Source organism: Schistocerca nitens, chromosome 7 (assembly GCF_023898315.1).
Source record: "Schistocerca nitens isolate TAMUIC-IGC-003100 chromosome 7, iqSchNite1.1, whole genome shotgun sequence".
In the NCBI taxonomy this organism is placed as follows: domain Eukaryota; kingdom Metazoa; phylum Arthropoda; class Insecta; order Orthoptera; family Acrididae; genus Schistocerca; species Schistocerca nitens.
The window spans coordinates 354,961,652-354,979,208 of record NC_064620.1 but is presented as its reverse complement, the minus strand read 5'-3'; the positions used below and the strand labels follow the sequence as shown (position 1 = coordinate 354,979,208).

The 17,557-nt window shown below is 43.8% G+C and overlaps 1 protein-coding gene across 1 annotated transcript in view; it reads left to right on the top strand.

Moving 5' to 3' along the window:
- The window catches only part of LOC126195281 (syntaxin-16), a 38,011-nt gene extending 20,454 nt beyond the window's left edge, over window positions 1–17,557 (top strand). The window contains exon 5 of the mRNA XM_049933819.1: window positions 16,621–17,557. Within this exon, the coding sequence (XP_049789776.1) occupies window positions 16,621–16,803 (183 nt within the window). The 3' untranslated portion in view covers window positions 16,804–17,557. The remainder of the gene's footprint in view (window positions 1–16,620) is intronic.

Here is a 17,557-nt window from a genome sequence, read left to right as displayed (position 1 = left end):
AAAGTCAAATGTTCTGCAGTGATAGTATCAACAAACTGATATTTTGTTAGGAGAAATGTGTTCGTCGCCTAGGTGACTGTGTTGATAAATATATATGTAGAATGTTGATAATATTTGCTTTACTTTAAAAAAAATTGAAGAATTTTTACGTAAAAAATCAGAGGTAGTAGTTTTCAGGAAGCCGTCATAGTATGTTTGGCCTTGCCTTTTAGATAACTGTTTACTTGTATTCTCTGTCCTTGCTTCTAACAAGGAAACTATGAGAATTGTTAATCAAGCATTTCAATGTCTCTCAAGTATGTTGCAGAGAGACCTGTCCTGAGTATCTGACTAGCAACTTTTCATGCGATAGCTCCTAGATTCCAAGAAAATTGATGTTGAAGATTTTTGCGTATCTTCTATACCTTGTAAACATTAGCTATGTTTTGACCAAGCGAGTGTAGTGCAGTGGCTGCAGTTCATGACTACTGAGTTGGAACAATGTGTTCAAATCCTGCTCATGCACTTCATTTTTATACTATTTTGTTTGTATTTTCTCCATCATAAAATAGTGATGTCAAGCAAAAGTATTCAAAAATATTCATTTCTGTCATAGTAATTTTCTTAATAAATCAATCATTGCATTAGCAGCTGTAGAAGAATTCCAGACTCAGACAAAAGTACTCATTCTTAATGTTGAACTCAATTATTTTCTTCACAGCAGAGTATACTGTAACTGCCCCAGGAAAGATAACCCCTTGTGTTTCCTTACGTACACAGGAAACATAGCCTAAGGGAAATTTGGTCAGATTGTTCAGAAAAAGAGTTGACAAGTTGACTTACGAATTAAAAAATTTGAATGTGACATGCATGAAATCAGAGAAGTTCACTTAAGTGCTGTACAAAGATATTAAAGCGTTGGTATGTTGATAGACACAATGAAAAACACACACACAAATTTCAAGCTTTCACAACCCGAGGTTGTTGATCAGGAAAGAGGGAAGGAGAGGGAATGACGAAAGGATGTGGGTTTTAAGGGAGAGGGAAAGGAGTCGTTCCAATCCCGAGAGCGGAAAGACTTACCTTAGGGGGAAAAAAGGACAGGTATACATTCGCGTGTGCACGCACACACACACACACACACACACACACGCACGCACGCACGCACACACACACACACACACAAGCAGACATTTGTAAAGGCAAAGAGTTTGGACAGAGATGTCAGTCGAGACGGAAGTACAGAGGCAAAGATGTTGTTGAATGACAGGTGAGGTATGAGCGGCGGCAACTTGAAATTAGTGAACGTTGAGGCCTGGTGGTAACGGGAAGAGAGGATATATTGAAGGGCAAGTTCCCAACTCCGGAGTTCCGATAGCTTGGTGTTAGTGGGAAGTATCCAGATAACCCTGACGGTGTAACACTGTGCCAAGATGTGCTGGCCGTGCACCAAGGCATGTTTAGCCACAGGGTGATCCTCATTACCAACAAACACTGTCTGCCTGTGTCCATTCATGCGAATGGACAGTTAGTTGCGGGTCATTCCCACATAGAAATCTTTCACAGTGTAGGCAGGTCAGTTGGTAAATCAGGTGCGTGCTTTCACACGTGGCTCTGCCTTTGATCATGTACACATTCCGGGTTACAGGACTGGAGTAGGTGGTGGTGGGAGGGTGCATGGGACAGGTTTTACACCGGGGGCGGTTACAAGGGTAGGAACCAGAGGGTAGGGAAGGTGGTTTGGGGATTTCATAAGGATGAACCAAGAGGTTACGAAGGTTAGGTGGACGGCGGAAAGACACTCTTGGTGGAGTGGGGAGGATTTCATGAAGAATGGATCTCATTTCAGCGCAGGATTTGAGGAAGTCGTATCCCTGCTGGAGAGCCACATTCAGAGCCTGATCCAGTCCCGGAAAGTATCCTGTCACAAGTGGGGCACTTTTGGGGTTCTTCTGTGGGAGGTTCTGGGTTTGAGGGGATGAGGAAATGGCTCTGGTTATTTGCTTCTGTACCAGGTCAGGAGGGTAGTTGCGGGATGCGAAAGCTGTTTTCAGGTTGTTGGTGTAATGATTCAGGGATTCAGGACTAGAGCAGATTCGTTTGCCACGAAGACCTAGGCTGTAGGGAAGGGACCGTTTGATATGGAATGGGTGGCAGCTGTCATAATGGAGGTACTTTTGCTTGTTGGTGGGTTTGATGTGGACGGATGTGTGAAGTTGGCCATTGGACAGATGGAGGTCAACGTCAAGGAAAGTGGCATGGGATTTGGAGTAGGACCAGGTGAATCTGATGGAACCAAAGGAGTTGAGGTTGCAGAGGAAATTCTGGAGTTGTTCTTCACTGTGAGCCCAGATCATGAAGATGTCATCAATATATCTGTACCAAACTTTGGGTTGGCAGGCCTGGGTAACCAAGGCAGCTTCCTCTAAGCGGCCCATAAACAGGTTGGCGTACGAGGGGACCATCCTGGTACCCATGGCTGTTCCCTTTAATTGTTGGTATATGTCTGGCCTTCGAAAGTGAAGAAGTTGTGAGTCAGGATGAAGCTGGCTAAGGTAATGAGGAAAGAGGTTTTAGGTAGGGTGGCAGGTGATCGGCGTGAAAGAAGGTGCTCCATTGCAGTGAGGCCCTGCATGTGCGGAATATTTGTGTATAAGGAAGTGGCATCAATGGTTACAAGAATGGTTTCCGGGGGTAACAGATTGGGTAAGGTTTCCAGGCGTTCGAGAAAGTGGTTGGTGTCTTTGACTGCATGTAATGGGTTGAAGGTGTTGATCTACGTAGGCCGAGATACGTTCTGTGGGGGCATGGTAACCAGCTACAATGGGGCAGCTGGGATGATTGGGTTTGTGAATTTTAGGAAGTAGGTAGAAGGTAGGGCTGCGGGGTGTCGGTGGGTTCAGGAGGTTGATGGAGTCAGGTGAAAGGTTTTGTAGGGGGCCTAAGGTTCTGAGGATTCCTTGAAGCTCCGCTTGAACATCAGGAATGGGATTACCTTGGCAAACTTTGTATGTAGTGTTGTCTGAAAGCTGACGCAGTCCCTCAGCCACATACTGGCAACGATCAAGTACCACAGTCGTGGAACCCTTGTCCGCTGGAAGAATGACGATGGATCGGTCAGCCTTCAGATCACAGATAGCCTGGGCTTCAGCAGTGGTGATGTTGGGAGTGGGATTAAGGTTTTTCAAGAAGGATTGAGAGGCTAGGCTGGAAGTGAGAATTTCTGGAAGGTTTGGAGAGGGTGGTTTTGAGGAAGAGGAGGTTTGTCCCGCTGTGACGGAGGACGGAACTGTTCCAGGCGGGGTTCAATTTGGATAGTGTCTTGGGGAGCTGGATCATTAGGAGTAGGATTAGGATTATTTTTCTTCGTGGCAAAGTGATATTTCCAGCAGAGAGTACGGGTGTAGGACAGTAAATCTTTTACGAGGGCTGTTTGGTTGAATGTCGGAGTAGGGCTGAAGGTGAGGCCTTTGGATAGGACAGAGGTTTCGGATTGGGAGAGAGGTTTGGAGGAAAGGTTAACTACTGAATTAGGGTGTTGTGGTTCCGGATTGTGTTGATTCGAATTTTGAGGTTTTGGGGGGAGTGGAGCTGGAAGTTGGAGAATTGAGTAGATGGGAGAGACTGGGTCTGTGTGCAATGAGAGGAGGTTGAGGTTTGCTGGAAAGGTTGTGGAGGGTGAGTGAGTTGCCTTTCCGGAGGTGGGAAACCAGGAGATTGGATAGTTTTTTGATGTGGAGGATGGCACGCTTTTATAATTTGCGGTTGGCCTGTAGGAGGATGCTCTGAACAGCCGGTGTGGATGTGGGAGAGGAAGGATTGAGGACTTTTATTAAGGATAGGAGTTGACAGGTGTATTCATTGGCTGAGTTGATGTGTAGGTGAAGGATTAGGTGGGTGAGGGCTGTGGATTGTTCAGTTTGGAACTGGTATAGGGACTGATGGAAAGAAGGGTTACAGCCAGAGATGGAAACTTTAAGTGTGAGGCCTTTGAGGGTAATGCCAAATGTCAGACAAGCCTGAGTAAATAAAATATGGAAGCGTAATCTGGCTAGGGCGAAGGCATGTTTGCGGAGGGAATGTAAATAAAACTTAATGGGGTCATTGTGGGGATGTTGTAAGGGTGACATGGTATTAGAAGGTGGAAAGTGTAACATGAGGCTGAAATGAAAATGAAAATTATATGGGGAGAGATAAAGGTAAACTAGAAAGCAACTGGAGATCTGGTGTGAAAAAAGTCGAAAAAGTGTTGGTAAAAGCTGAGCTATGTTGATCCTGTGGTGAAATTGGGTTGGTAAACAACGATGTGCACAAAGGCTAGGTGGATGTGTTGCTGCCAAAACATGTTAAAGGGCGGAGAAATTTTGGGAAAATTTCGAAAAAACTGCGTGTAAATGTATTAAAAGGAGTGGTTTTGTGGTGGCAGATTATGAAAATGAGGCTAACAATTGTCGGACAAAGAAATAATGACGAAATAAAGTGAAAGTTGTTAGAACTAGCCGAAATGGTTGATTATAGCTGAAAGGAACTGTTTGTGAACTGGGATTGGTGGATTTTATAGCTGCGATAGTGTTGAAAGAAGAAAAAAATTTTTTGGTTCTGGTTTGGAAGTGGGTTACGTATTATTGAGTATATATAGGGAGGATAAAATTGTATGGTGGATTACAGTAAAAAGGAGAAGGTTCACAACTTCTTCACTTTCGAAGGCCAGACATATACCAACAATTAAAGGGAACAGCCATGGGTACCAGGATGGCCCCCTCGTATGCCAACCTGTTTATGGGCCACTTAGAGGAAGCTGCCTTGGTTACCCAGGCCTGCCAACCCAAAGTTTGGTACAGATATATTGATGACATCTTCATGATCTGGGCTCACAGTGAAGAAGAACTCCAGAATTTCCTCTCCAACCTCAACTCCTTTGGTTCCATCAGATTCACCTGGTCCTACTCCAAATCCCATGCCACTTTCCTTGACGTTGACCTCCATCTGTCCAATGGCCAACTTCACACATCCGTCCACATCAAACCCACCAACAAGCAAAAGTACCTCCATTATGACAGCTGCCACCCATTCCATATCAAACGGTCCCTTCCCTACAGCCTAGGTCTTCGTGGCAAACGAATCTGCTCTAGTCCTGAATCCCTGAACCATTACACCAACAACCTGAAAACAGCTTTCGCATCCCGCAACTACCCTCCTGACCTGGTACAGAAGCAAATAACCAGAGCCATTTCCTCATCCCCTCAAACCCAGAACCTCCCACAGAAGAACCACAAAAGTGCCCCACTTGTGACAGGATTCTTTCCGGGACTGGACCAGACTCTGAATGTGGCTCTCCAGCAGGGATACGACTTCCTCAAATCCTGCCCTGAAATGAGATCCATCCTTCATGAAATCCTCCCCACTCCACCAAGAGTGTCTTTCCGCCGTCCACCTAACCTTCGTAACCTCTTAGTTCATCCCTATGAAATCCCCAAACCACCTTCCCTACCCTCTGGCTCCTACCCTTGTAACCGCCCCCGGTGTAAAACCTGTCCCATGCACCCTCCCACCACCACCTACTCCAGTCCTGTAACCCGGAAGGTGTACACGATCAAAGGCAGAGCCACGTGTGAAAGCACCCACGTGATTTACCAACTGAGTTGCCTACACTGTGAAGCTTTCTATGTGGGAATGACCAGCAACAAACTGTCCATTCGCATGAATGGACACAGGCAGACAGTGTTTGTTGGTAATGAGGATCACCCTGTGGCTAAACATGCCGTGGTGCACGGCCAGCACATCTTGGCACAGTGTTACACCATCAGGGTTATCTGGATACTTCCCACTAACACCAACCTGTCAGAACTCCGGAGATGGGAACTTGCCCTTCAGTATATCCTCTCTTCTCGTTATCCGCCAGGCCTCAACGTCCGCTAATTTCAAGTTGCCGCCACTCTACCTCACCTGTCTTTCAACATCTTTGCCTCTTTACTTCTGCCTCGACTGACATCTCTGCCCAAACTCTTTGCCTTTACAAATGTCTGCTTGTGTCTGTGTATGTGCGGATGGATATGTGTGTGTGTGTGTGTGTGTGTGTGTGTGTGTGTGTGTGTGTGTGCGCGCGCGAGTGTATACCTGTCCTTTTTTCCCCCTAAGGTAAGTCTTTCCGCTCCTGGAATTGGAATGACTCCTTACCCTCTCCTTCCCTTTTTCCTGATGAAGCAACTGTTTGTTGCGATAGCTTGAATTTTGTGTGTATGTTTGTGTTTGTTTGTGTGTCTATCGACCCGCCAGTGCTTTTGTTTGGTAAGTCTCATCATAAAGTGTTATTCTCATCATAAAATCCACCATTTCTAGTTCACAAACAGTTCCTTTCAAATTTTAAACAGCCATTTTGGCTAGTTCTAATAAATTTCGCTTTATTTCCATTTCTGTTTTTCCAACATCACTGATAATTTTTATCCGCTTCCCACAGGTTTTAATGTCATTATTTCTTCGTCAGACAATTGTTAGCCTCATTTTCATAATCTGCCACCACAAAACCACTCCTTTTAATATATTACACACAGTTTTTTTCGAAATTATCCCGAATTTCTCCGTCCTTCAACGTGTTTTGGCAGCAACACAACCACCTAACCTTTGTGCACATCGTTGTCTACCAACCCAAGTCCAACATAGCCCAGCTGTAACCAACACCTTCTCACCTTTTTTCACACCAGATCTCCAGTTACTTTCCAGTCCACCTTTATCTCTCCCCATATATTTTTATTTTCATTTCAGCCTCATGTTACACTTTCCACCTTCTAATACCATGTCACCCTCACAACACCCCCACAATGACCCCATTAAGTTTTATTTACATTCCCTCCGCAAACATGCCTTCGCCCTAGCCGGATTACGCTCCCATATTCTATTTTCTCAGGCTTGTCTGACATTTGGCATTACCCCCAAAGGCCTCACACTTAAAGTTCCCATCTCTGGCTGCAACCCTTCTTTCCATCAGTCCCTATACCAGTTCCAAACTGAACAATCCACAGCCCTCACCCACCTAATCCTTCACCTACACATCAACTCAGCCAATGAATACACCCGTCAACTCCTATCCTTAATGAAAGTCCTTAATCTTTCCTCTCCCACATCCACACCGGCTGTTCAGAGCATCCTCCTACAGGCCAACCGTAAATTAGAACAGCATGCCACCCTCCACCTCAAAAAACTATCCAATCTCCTGGTTTCCCACCTCCGGAAAGGCAACTCACTCACCCTTCACAACCTTTCCAGCAAACCTCAACCTCCTCTCATTGCACACCAACCCAGTCTCTCCCATCTACTCAATCTCCCACGTCCAGCTCCACTCCCTCCAAAACCTCAAAATTCCAATCAACACAACCTGAAACCACAACACCCTAATTCAGTAGTTAACCTTTCCTCCAAACCTCTCTCCCAATCCGAAACCTCTGTCCTATCCAAAGGCCTCACCTTCAGCCCCACTCCCAGATTCAACCAAACAGCCCTCGTCAAAGATTTACTGTCCTACACTCGTACTCTCTGCTGGAAATGTCACTTTGCCATGAAGAAAAATGATCCTAATCCTACTCCTAATGATCCAACTCCCCAAGACACCATCCAAATTGAACCCTGCCTGGAACAGTTCCGTCCTCCGTCACAGCGGGACCCACCTCCTCTTCCTCAAAATCAGCCTCTCCAAACCTTCCAGGAATTTCTCACTTCCAGCCTTGCATCTCAATCCTTCTTAAAAAAACCTTGATCCTACTCCCAACATCACCACTGCTGAAGCCCAGGCTATCCGTGATCTGAAGGCTGACCGATCCATCGTCATTCTTCTGGCAGAGAAGGGTACCACGACCGTGGTACTTGATCATCGGGAGTATGTGGCTGACGGACTGCCTCAGCTTTCAGACAACACCACATACAAAGTTTGCCAAGGTAACCCCATTGCCGATGTCCAGGAGGAGCTTCAAGGAATCCTCAGAATCTTAGGCCCCCTACAAAACCTTTCACCTGCCTCCATCAACCTCCAGACCCCACCGACACCCCGCACCCCTACCTTCTACCTTCTTCCTAAAATCCACAAACCCAATCATCCTGGCCGCCCCATTGTAGCTGGTTACCAAGCCCCCACAGAACGGATCTCTTCCTACGTAGATCAACACCTTCGACCCATTACATGCAGTCTCCCATCCTTCATCAAAGACACCAACCACTTTCTCGAACGCCTGGAATCCTTACCCAATCTGTTACCCCCGGAAACCATCCTTGTAACCATTGATGCCACTTCCTTATACACAAATATTCCGCACGTCCAGGGCCTTGCTACGATGGAGCACTTCCTTTCACGCCGATCACCTGCCACCCTACCTAAAACCTCTTTCCTCATCACCTTAGCCAGCTTAATCCTGACCCACAACTTCTTCACTTTTGAAGGCCAGACATACCAACAATTAAAGGAAACAGCCGTGGGTACCAGGATGGCTCCCTCGTACGCCAACCTATTCATGGGTCGCTTAGAGGAAGCCTTCTTGGTTACCCAGGCCTGCCAACCCAAAGTTTGGTACAGATTTATTGATGACATCTTCATGATCTGGACTCACAGTGAAGAAGAACTTCAGAATTTCCTCTCCAACCTCAACGCCTTTGGTTCCATCAGATTCACCCGGTCCTACTCCAAATCCCATGCCACTTTCCTTGACGTTGACCTCCACCTGTCCGATGGCCAGCTTCACACGTACGTCCACATCAAACCCACCAACAAGCAACAGTACCTGCATTATGACAGCTGCCACCCATTCCACATCAAACGGTCCCTTTCCTACAGCCTAGGTCTTCGTGGCAAACGAATCTGCTCCAGTCCGGAATCCCAGAACCATTACACCAACAACCTGACAGCAGTTTTCGCATCTCGCAACAACCCTCCCGACCTGGTACAGAAGCAAATAACCAGAGCCACTTCCTCATCTCCTCGAACCCAGAATCCCCCACAGAAGAACCACAAAAGTGCCCCACTTGTGACAGGATACTTTCCGGTACTGGACCAGACTCTGAATGTGGCTCTTCAGCAGGGATACGACTTCCTCAAATCATGCCCTGAAATGAGATCCATCCTTCATGAAATCCTCCCCACTCCACCAAGAGTGTTTTTCCGCCGTCCACCTAACCTTCGTAACCTCTTAGTTCATCCCTATGAAATCCCCAAACCACCTTCCCTACCCTCTGGCTCCTATCCTTGTAACCGCCCCCGGTGTAAAACCTGTCCCATGCACCCTCCCACCACCACCTACTCCAGTCCTGTAACCCGGAAGGTGTACACGATCAAAGGCAGAGCCACATGTGAAAGCACCCATGTGATTTACCAACTGACCTGCCTACACTGTGATGCATTCTATGTGGGAATGACCAGCAACAAACTGTCCATTCGCATGAATGGACACAGGCAGACAGTGTTTGTTGCTAATGAGGATCACCCTGTGGCTAAACATGCCTTGGTGCACGGCCAGCACATCTTGGCACAGTGTTACACCGTCCGGATTATCTGGATACTTCCCACCAACACCAACCTATCCGAACTCCGGAGATGGGAACTTGCTCTTCAATATATCCTCTCTTCCCGTTACCCACCAGGCCTCAATCTCCACTAATTTCAAGTTGCCGCCACACGTACCTCACCTATCATTCAACATCATCTTTGGCTCTTCACTTCCGCCTCGACTGACATCTCTACCCCAACTCTTTGTCTTTAAATATGTCTGCTTGTGTCTGTATATGTGTGGATGGATATGTGTGTGTGTGTGCGAGTGTATACCTGTCCTTTTTTCCCCCTAAGGTAAGTCTTTCCGCTCCCGGGATTGGAATGGCTCCTTACCCTCTCCCTTAAAACCCACATCCTTTCGTCTTTCCCTCTCCTTCCCTCTTTCCTGATGAGGCAACAGTTTGTTGCGAAAGCTTGAATTTTGTGTGTGGACCGCTACGGTCGCAGGTTCGAATCCTGCCTCGGGCATGGATGTGTGTGATGTCCTTAGGTTAGTTAGGTTTAAGTAGTTCTAAGTTCTAGGGGACTTATGACCACAGCAGTTGAGTCCCATAGTGCTCAGAGCCATTTTTTATTTTTTATTTTTGTGTCTATCGACCTGCCAGTGCTTTCGTTCGGTAAGTCACATCATCTTTGTTTTATATATATATATATATATTTAAATATGTCTGCTTGTGTCTGTATGTGTGGATGGATATGTGTGTGTGTGCGAGTGTATACCTGTCCTTTTTTCCCCCTAAGGTAAGTCTTTCCGCTCCCGGGATTGGAATGACTCCTTACCCTCTCCCTTAAAACCCACATCCTTTCGTCTTTCCCTCTCCTTCCCTCTTTCCTGATGAGGCAACAGTTTGTTGCGAAAGCTTGAATTTTGTGTGTATATTTGTGTTTGTTTGTGTGTCTATCGACCTGCCAGCGCTTTTGTTTGGTAAGTCTCATCATCTTTCTTTTTAGATATATTTTTTCCACGTGGAATGTTTCCCTCTGTTATATATATATATATATATATATATATATATATATATATATATAAACAAAGATGATGTGACTTACGAAATGAAAGTGCTGGCAGGTCGACAGACACACAAACGAACACAAACATACAGACAAAATTCAAGCTTTCACAACAAACTGTTGCCTCATCAGGAAAGAAGGAAGGAGAGGGAAAGACGAAAGGATGTGGGTTTTAGGGGAGAGGGTAAGGAGTCATTCCAATCCCGGGAGCGGAAAGACTTACCTTAGGGGGGGAAAAGGGACGGGTATACACTCGCACATCCACACATATACAGACACAAGCAGACATCTCACAAGCAGACATATTTAAAGACAAAGAGTTTGGGCAGAGATGTCAGTCGAGGCAGAAGTGCAGAGGCAAAGATGATGTTGAATGACAGGTGAGGTATGAGTGGCGGCAACTTGAAATTAGCGGAGATTGAGGCCTGGTGGATAACGAGAAGAGAGGATATATTGAAGAGCAAGTTCCCATCTCCGGAGCTCGGATAGGTTGGTGTTAGTGGGAAGTATCCAGATAACCCGGACGGTGTAACACTGCGCCAAGATGTGCTGGCAGTGCACCAAGGCATGTTTAGCCACAGGGTGATCCTCATTACCAACAAACACTGTCTGCCTGTGTCCATTCATGCGAATGGACAGTTTGTTGCTGGTCATTCCCACATAGAATGCATCACAGTGTAGGCAGGTCAGTTGGTAGATCACGTGGGTGCTTTCACACGTGGCTCTGCCTTTGATCGTGTACACCTTCCAGGTTACAGGACTGGAGTAGGTGGTGGTGGGAGGGTGCATGGGACAGGTTTTACACCAGGGGCGGTTACACGGGTAGGAGCCAGAGGGTAGGGAAGGTGGTTTGGGGATTTCATAGGGATGAACTAAGAGGTTACGAAGGTTAGGTGGACGGCGGAAAGACACTCTTGGTGGAGTGGGGAGGATTTCGTGAAGGATGGATCTCATTTCAGGGCAGGATTTGAGGAAGTCGTATCCCTGCTGGAGAGCCACATTCAGAATCTGATCCAGTCCCGGAAAGTATCCTGTCACAAGTGGGGCACTTTTGTGGTTCTTCTGTGGGAGGTTCTGGGTTTGAGAGGATGAGGAAGTGGCTCTGGTTATTTGCTTCTGTACCAGGTCGGGAAGGTAGTTGCGGGATGCGAAAGCTGTTGTCAGGTTGTTGGTGTAATGCTTCAGGGATTCCGGACTGGAGCAGATTCGTTTGCCACGAAGACCTAGGCTGTAGGGAAGGGACCGTTTGATGTGGAATGGGTGGCAGCTGTCGTAATGGAGGTACTGTTGCTTGTTGGTGGGTTTGATGTGGACGGACGTGTGAAGCTGGCCATTGGACAGGTGGAGGTCAACATCAAGGAAAGTGGCATGGGATTTGGAGTAGGACCAGGTGAATCTGATGGAACCAAAGGAGTTGAGGTTGGAGAGGAAATTCTGGAGTTCTTCTTCACTGTGAGTCCAGATCATGAAGATGTCATCAATAAATCTGTACCAAACTTTGGGTTGGCAGGCCTGGGTAACCAAGAAGGCTTCCTCTAAGCGACCCATGAATAGGTTGGCGTACGAAGGGGCCATCCTGGTACCCATGGCTGTTAATTGTTGGTATGTCTGGTCTTCAAAAGTGAAGAAGTTGTGGGTCAGGATGAAGCTGGCTAAGGTAATGAGGAAAGAGGTTTTAGGTAGGGTGGCAGGTGATCGGCGTGAAAGGAAGTGCTCCATCGCAGCGAGGCCCTGGACGTGCGGGATATTTGTGTATAAGGAAGTGGCATCAATGGTTACAAGGATGGTTTCTGGGGGGTAACGGATTGGGTAAGGATTCCAGGCGTTCGAGAAAGTGGTTGGTGTCTTTGATGAAGGATGGGAGACTGCATGTAATGGGTCGAAGGTGTTGATCTACGTAGGCAGAGATACGTTCTGTGGGGGCTTGGTAACCAGCTACAATGGGGCGGCCGGGATGATTGGGTTTGTGAATTTTAGGAAGAAGGTAGAAGGTAGGGGTGCGGGGTGTCGGTGGGGTCTGGAGCTTGATGGAGTTAGGTGAAAGGTTTTGTAGGGGGCCTAAGGTTCTGAGGATTCCTTGAAGCTCCGCCTGATATATATATATACTCACATGGGAAGTATTTTATTTTATTTTTTTAAATGTAATCTACACCGGTTGAAAATGTTAAAGTTTTTACGTGCATTACTTCAAGATCTAATAAAATTGGTAATTTTTTATATAGAAGGCTGAGGATTGCTGTGTAGTGTTGGTCCTGTCCAGAAGAAGATAGGCACCAGGTTGAGGAAGTTGAAACAAAGTTTGAGAGACAAGACCTTTCTGATGGTAAAACCATAAGAAGCAGGCTGACAGACAAAATGATTGATGAACTACAGCAGTATTATGGGTTAACCATTAGAAATAATACTGAGGATTTGTTGAAAATGAAGCAGACAGTATGGGCTACCTTCTTCTACAGACTGTCAACTGATGAAAATCCAGTACACCACCTTTATGCTCCTGGGCCAGATTCATGGTGCAATTACTGCAACGCCCAGTACTCAAACAGTTCATACAGCCATAAACATTCCATTCCAACAGCAGTCATGGATATCACAAAACCTATTTACAGAGACCTGGCAAATCCTGAATTACTGAAGAAGTGTCTGCATGGTCAGACTCAAAATCCCAATGAGTCGTTCAGTAATCTTACAGGGACTCGCTTCTTACCAAAAAATGTTTTTGTTGGAATGAAGACACTGAAGTGGGGGGGGGGGGTGTCAGTGATGCTGTTATTGCTTTTGATGATGGCAACATTGGTAGGGTGAAAATGCTACAGCACATGGAGCAAACTGCATCAGAGAACTTGAACAGATGGACAAGGTTCGCATTGATAAAGCAGAGTATGCAGCACAGTTGGCCACCAAGGAGCCCAGGAAGAAAAAACTGGGGAAAAGATCAAGATGATATACAGTATACAATATGGTGCAGGATACTTCTGAGTGACTAAAAATAAAAAAAAATAAAAATTAAGCATATATTAAGTGAGTTACAGTCTTTAGAAACTTCAGAAGCCATTCCTGAAAATTTACATTTTCTGTTGCATTTTTCCCTAAATCTCAGAAACCACTTCAAGTAGAGTATTCCAATTTTCAGGTAGTAATAACAGAAATAAAATAAGAACATAATGTTGTGTACAATTTAAATTATTTAGAATAACATACAAAAAAGTACACAAAATTTTAACCACGTAATTAAAACATTATATTTCTGAAAGCAATGGCTGAAATGCAGTTATTGTTGTTCAGTAGACTCAAAACATACAGTTTAATGTCCTGTAAAAGTTTAACGTCAATGGCTAAAGTGGTTCCTGAAATACAGGAAAACCAAGTCACTAAATTGAACATTGTTGAGATAGGGTGTTTCAACTCCCCTTAAATCTGTCATTCTTCCATATGTGGGCTAAGGAAAAATTCCTTTACCTTATTGATTTGTGGGGAGGGCAAACTGACCAGGTAATTGCAGATGAAAGAGAAACATTTACCTGCACCATAAAAATGAACCCACAGAAATGTATTCCCACTTTCCCAGCAGTAGGGTGGTTAAAATTTTCACATAAAATGTTCAAAATGCTCCAGATGTGCTAAAGACTAATAGAGAAATCACTTCGAGTGAAGATTCCACTAAAATACACTCTTTAATTCTGCATCAGTTTAGTGTACCTGTTTCACAGGAATGATCAAATATGCAATGTTTCATCAAAGTTGATTGAGGAAAGAAAAATCTTTTTGATTTAAATGATTTGTGTTTTCCAATATTGCTTCTGAAAAATCTGTGTGCTTGCAAGGCAGTAGCTTCCATTAAATATTCGTGGTGCTCTATGAATTAGTGATTTGTTTGGTTCTGTGACAAATACCACCCAGAATTCTGTTCTAGCACACCAAGTGATGCAAACAATATGGAATAAGATGATTCTGTAATCTATTCTGTAACAAACGGAATACACGTTTCAGAAATTTTGCTGTATTGAGCCATTTATTAATGAAATTACAACAGTGAAAATGGCTGTTTTTGAATAATTTTGCTTGACATACAGTGTTTAATGATATTCTGTATGATGAAATTGAAAAGAAGAAGAAGAAGAAGAAGAAGAAGAAGAAGAAGAAGAAGAAGGGTAGAGTAGGTGGGCAGGATTGGAGTACATACTGCTAACTAACATGGTAGCCGTGAACCTTAGCAGCAGCTCACTCGGCTGAAATATGACTAACATTATAGATACAGGAGTTGTGGAGAAAACTTCAATGTTGGTTTTCTTGGTAACTAAAGGCCATTGCATTAAAAGCCTGCCAGCCAGGTATTCAGGTCCCCTACAAATCTAAGACTTATCAAAATCCGTGATCAACAGGTCTAATGGTCCTCTCGTAGGTAAATAGTTTAGCAGTAGCTACTTAACACACATTAACAAACAGATTCCAATGTAAGATTTCATGTTTTTAATGGAAGCATATCATATACTACAGAACTTGGTGAAATTCACATCTATTCTTTATATGTTCTACCACAACATTGCAAATTTCAGTTAAGAATGCACTGTAAGCTCCCAGCAATGTTTCTGGCATATTGACATCACGGTGCAGAGCTTGAAGGCGTGATGATGACAGTACTGTACACTGCACAATGGCAAATTAAGTACAACTCAGAAGGACAGTGGATGGACTTCATTATTAAGATTTCGATTCATTTCACTCTTTCGGTTGTGCCAAGAATAGCCAATATTGCTACCCTGAAATCCCCAGTATAGCTTTGAATGACATACAAATAATTATCCTTGTTTTCACATTCAGATATCAGTCACAGGCTTGTTTTCCAAATGGCTAGGAGGTTCCTATTTGAAATAGGAAGAGATAATGTTGTTCTAGATGAATGTTAGAATGATGGAATATGATATTTAATTATGGACATGACATTCCCGATCATGATGCAGCCGTCAGTTTATAACAAATTGTACTCAATATATAGTAGTACTTTATAAACTATGTCTCATCCTAATGAAGCATAAAAAACATTCCAATGTTACTCTAAGATTTCAAGGACTGTAAAAGGATGTCGTACAGTATCAAACTGGGCATAAAACAAAACCAGTCTTGAATATTAACTTCTGTTGACATTATGACTGATAGCATTTATAAGAACCTTTGTGCTTGTCTTACACCTCAACATGTAACTGCTAAAGATCATGGCACCATATGATGTCTATAATCACTGTTTGTAATAGTTTAGTATGGCAAACATTTGTGTACAAAAGTGTTGGGTATGGACAGTTCAATACATTAAAATAATACTTTAAAATAAAATAAATGGCCATTATATTAATTTTGATAAAATTTCCCCCTCCATTGTCTATTGCATGATTGCATGGAATAAAGCAGACCGCTGGAGATCCTGCCCATTATAGAAGCCTTCCCCCCCCCCCCCCCACCACCAGCCAAATATTAGGTGAACTGACTGGAAATAAATGGGAGGGGTTACCATGTCCTTCCTTTGCCTGACAACTGAGGGAAACCTCGGTCAAAATTTGGAGGTTTGAACCATTTTCAATTCCTTTAGTACAGTTTTGTGGCACAAATTGTGACTGATATGTTCTCGATGGGGCTGGTAAATGTTGTACAACCATTAACTCTCTGGATTTAAGCCCTTGTGAATTCAACTCGGTTCCTAAATTGAAGGAAGCACTTCATGGCATTCACTTCAGATCTGTTACAGAGATTTGTTGGGCAATAGACTGCTCCACTTGAAGCATCAACCCAACTGGTGGGAATCACAGGATACCCTAAATAGCACATCACTGGGAATGGGTTTTACACAGTGCTGGTGACTACTACGGCGGACAGTATAACTTTGAAATGGGTATCTGTTTTGTGTAAATTGTAAATAAATGGTTGCCACTATTAATGTTCCCACCTCTTACATTCTCCAAGGCAAAAATAAAAATAGCGTGTGCACTTGGATGGATGATTTGCTGCATTTAATATTATTCCCCCCCTTCTTCTAAGGTACTGACATAGATAGAACCTCCCAATCATAAGTAAATCTATGCACAAACTTTTTTTTGTACATTTAACAGGGAACAATTCTGGACCGGATTGACTACAACATTGAGCAGTGTCAGGCTGAAGTACATCAGGGTTACCAACAGCTGCAGAAGGCCAGCAGATATCAGCAGAAGAACAGAAAACTTGTGTGTATAATTATTATGGCTGCAGTTACCCTTGTGATGATTATACTGCTAATTGTTGTCAAATCATGAGCTGGTCTGTATTCAGTGCTTGAAGAGAAGGAAATGTCCAGGAGCTGTGCAACAGCCATATGGTTGTACATGAATGTCAGGATTCCATACCTCGGCAGAGGCAGATTAAGCCAAGTCATCCTTATGATTCCGACAACGGTATTCCATATTTTTTTTCCATGTCCTTTGTGAATGTTGCTTGAAAAAGACTGTAAAAATGACCAATATCAACATAGGAAGTTAACTTCCACTTAATGAGTTAAATATTTATACAAGTTCCAGACAAGATGCATTTCTGTATATAATTATGTTGAAATATTAGTTTACACTTTCTGTCAAAAATATTTATCCAGTGTAATAACATGGGGTCTCTACCTTCAGTATATTGTTCACCTCAGTTGTGGGCTATAAAAAGACGCATTGACATGTATAGTTCTTCCTGTTTAGACTGATTCTGGTCAACAACTGCAGCTAAAGTTTCTGAATAATTTTTGTGTTGACGAACCATCTACTTGCTGTACTTTGAAAATTTTAAACCCAGAAGGAAGGTAGAAAGTTTATACTATCTAATCATGATTGAATTGAATTTTGCATTACAATATGTACTTATGTACACCAACTAAACCAATGCTGAGGCAGCCTATTAAACATCATTATAATTTTGTTGTATATGGTAGCCGGTATTTATATGAACAGCATCTGGAAGTGAAAAGTTTCTTTTTGTAAAATATATTTATTTTTATTAAGTAAATTAAAATAAATCCCAGTAAAAATG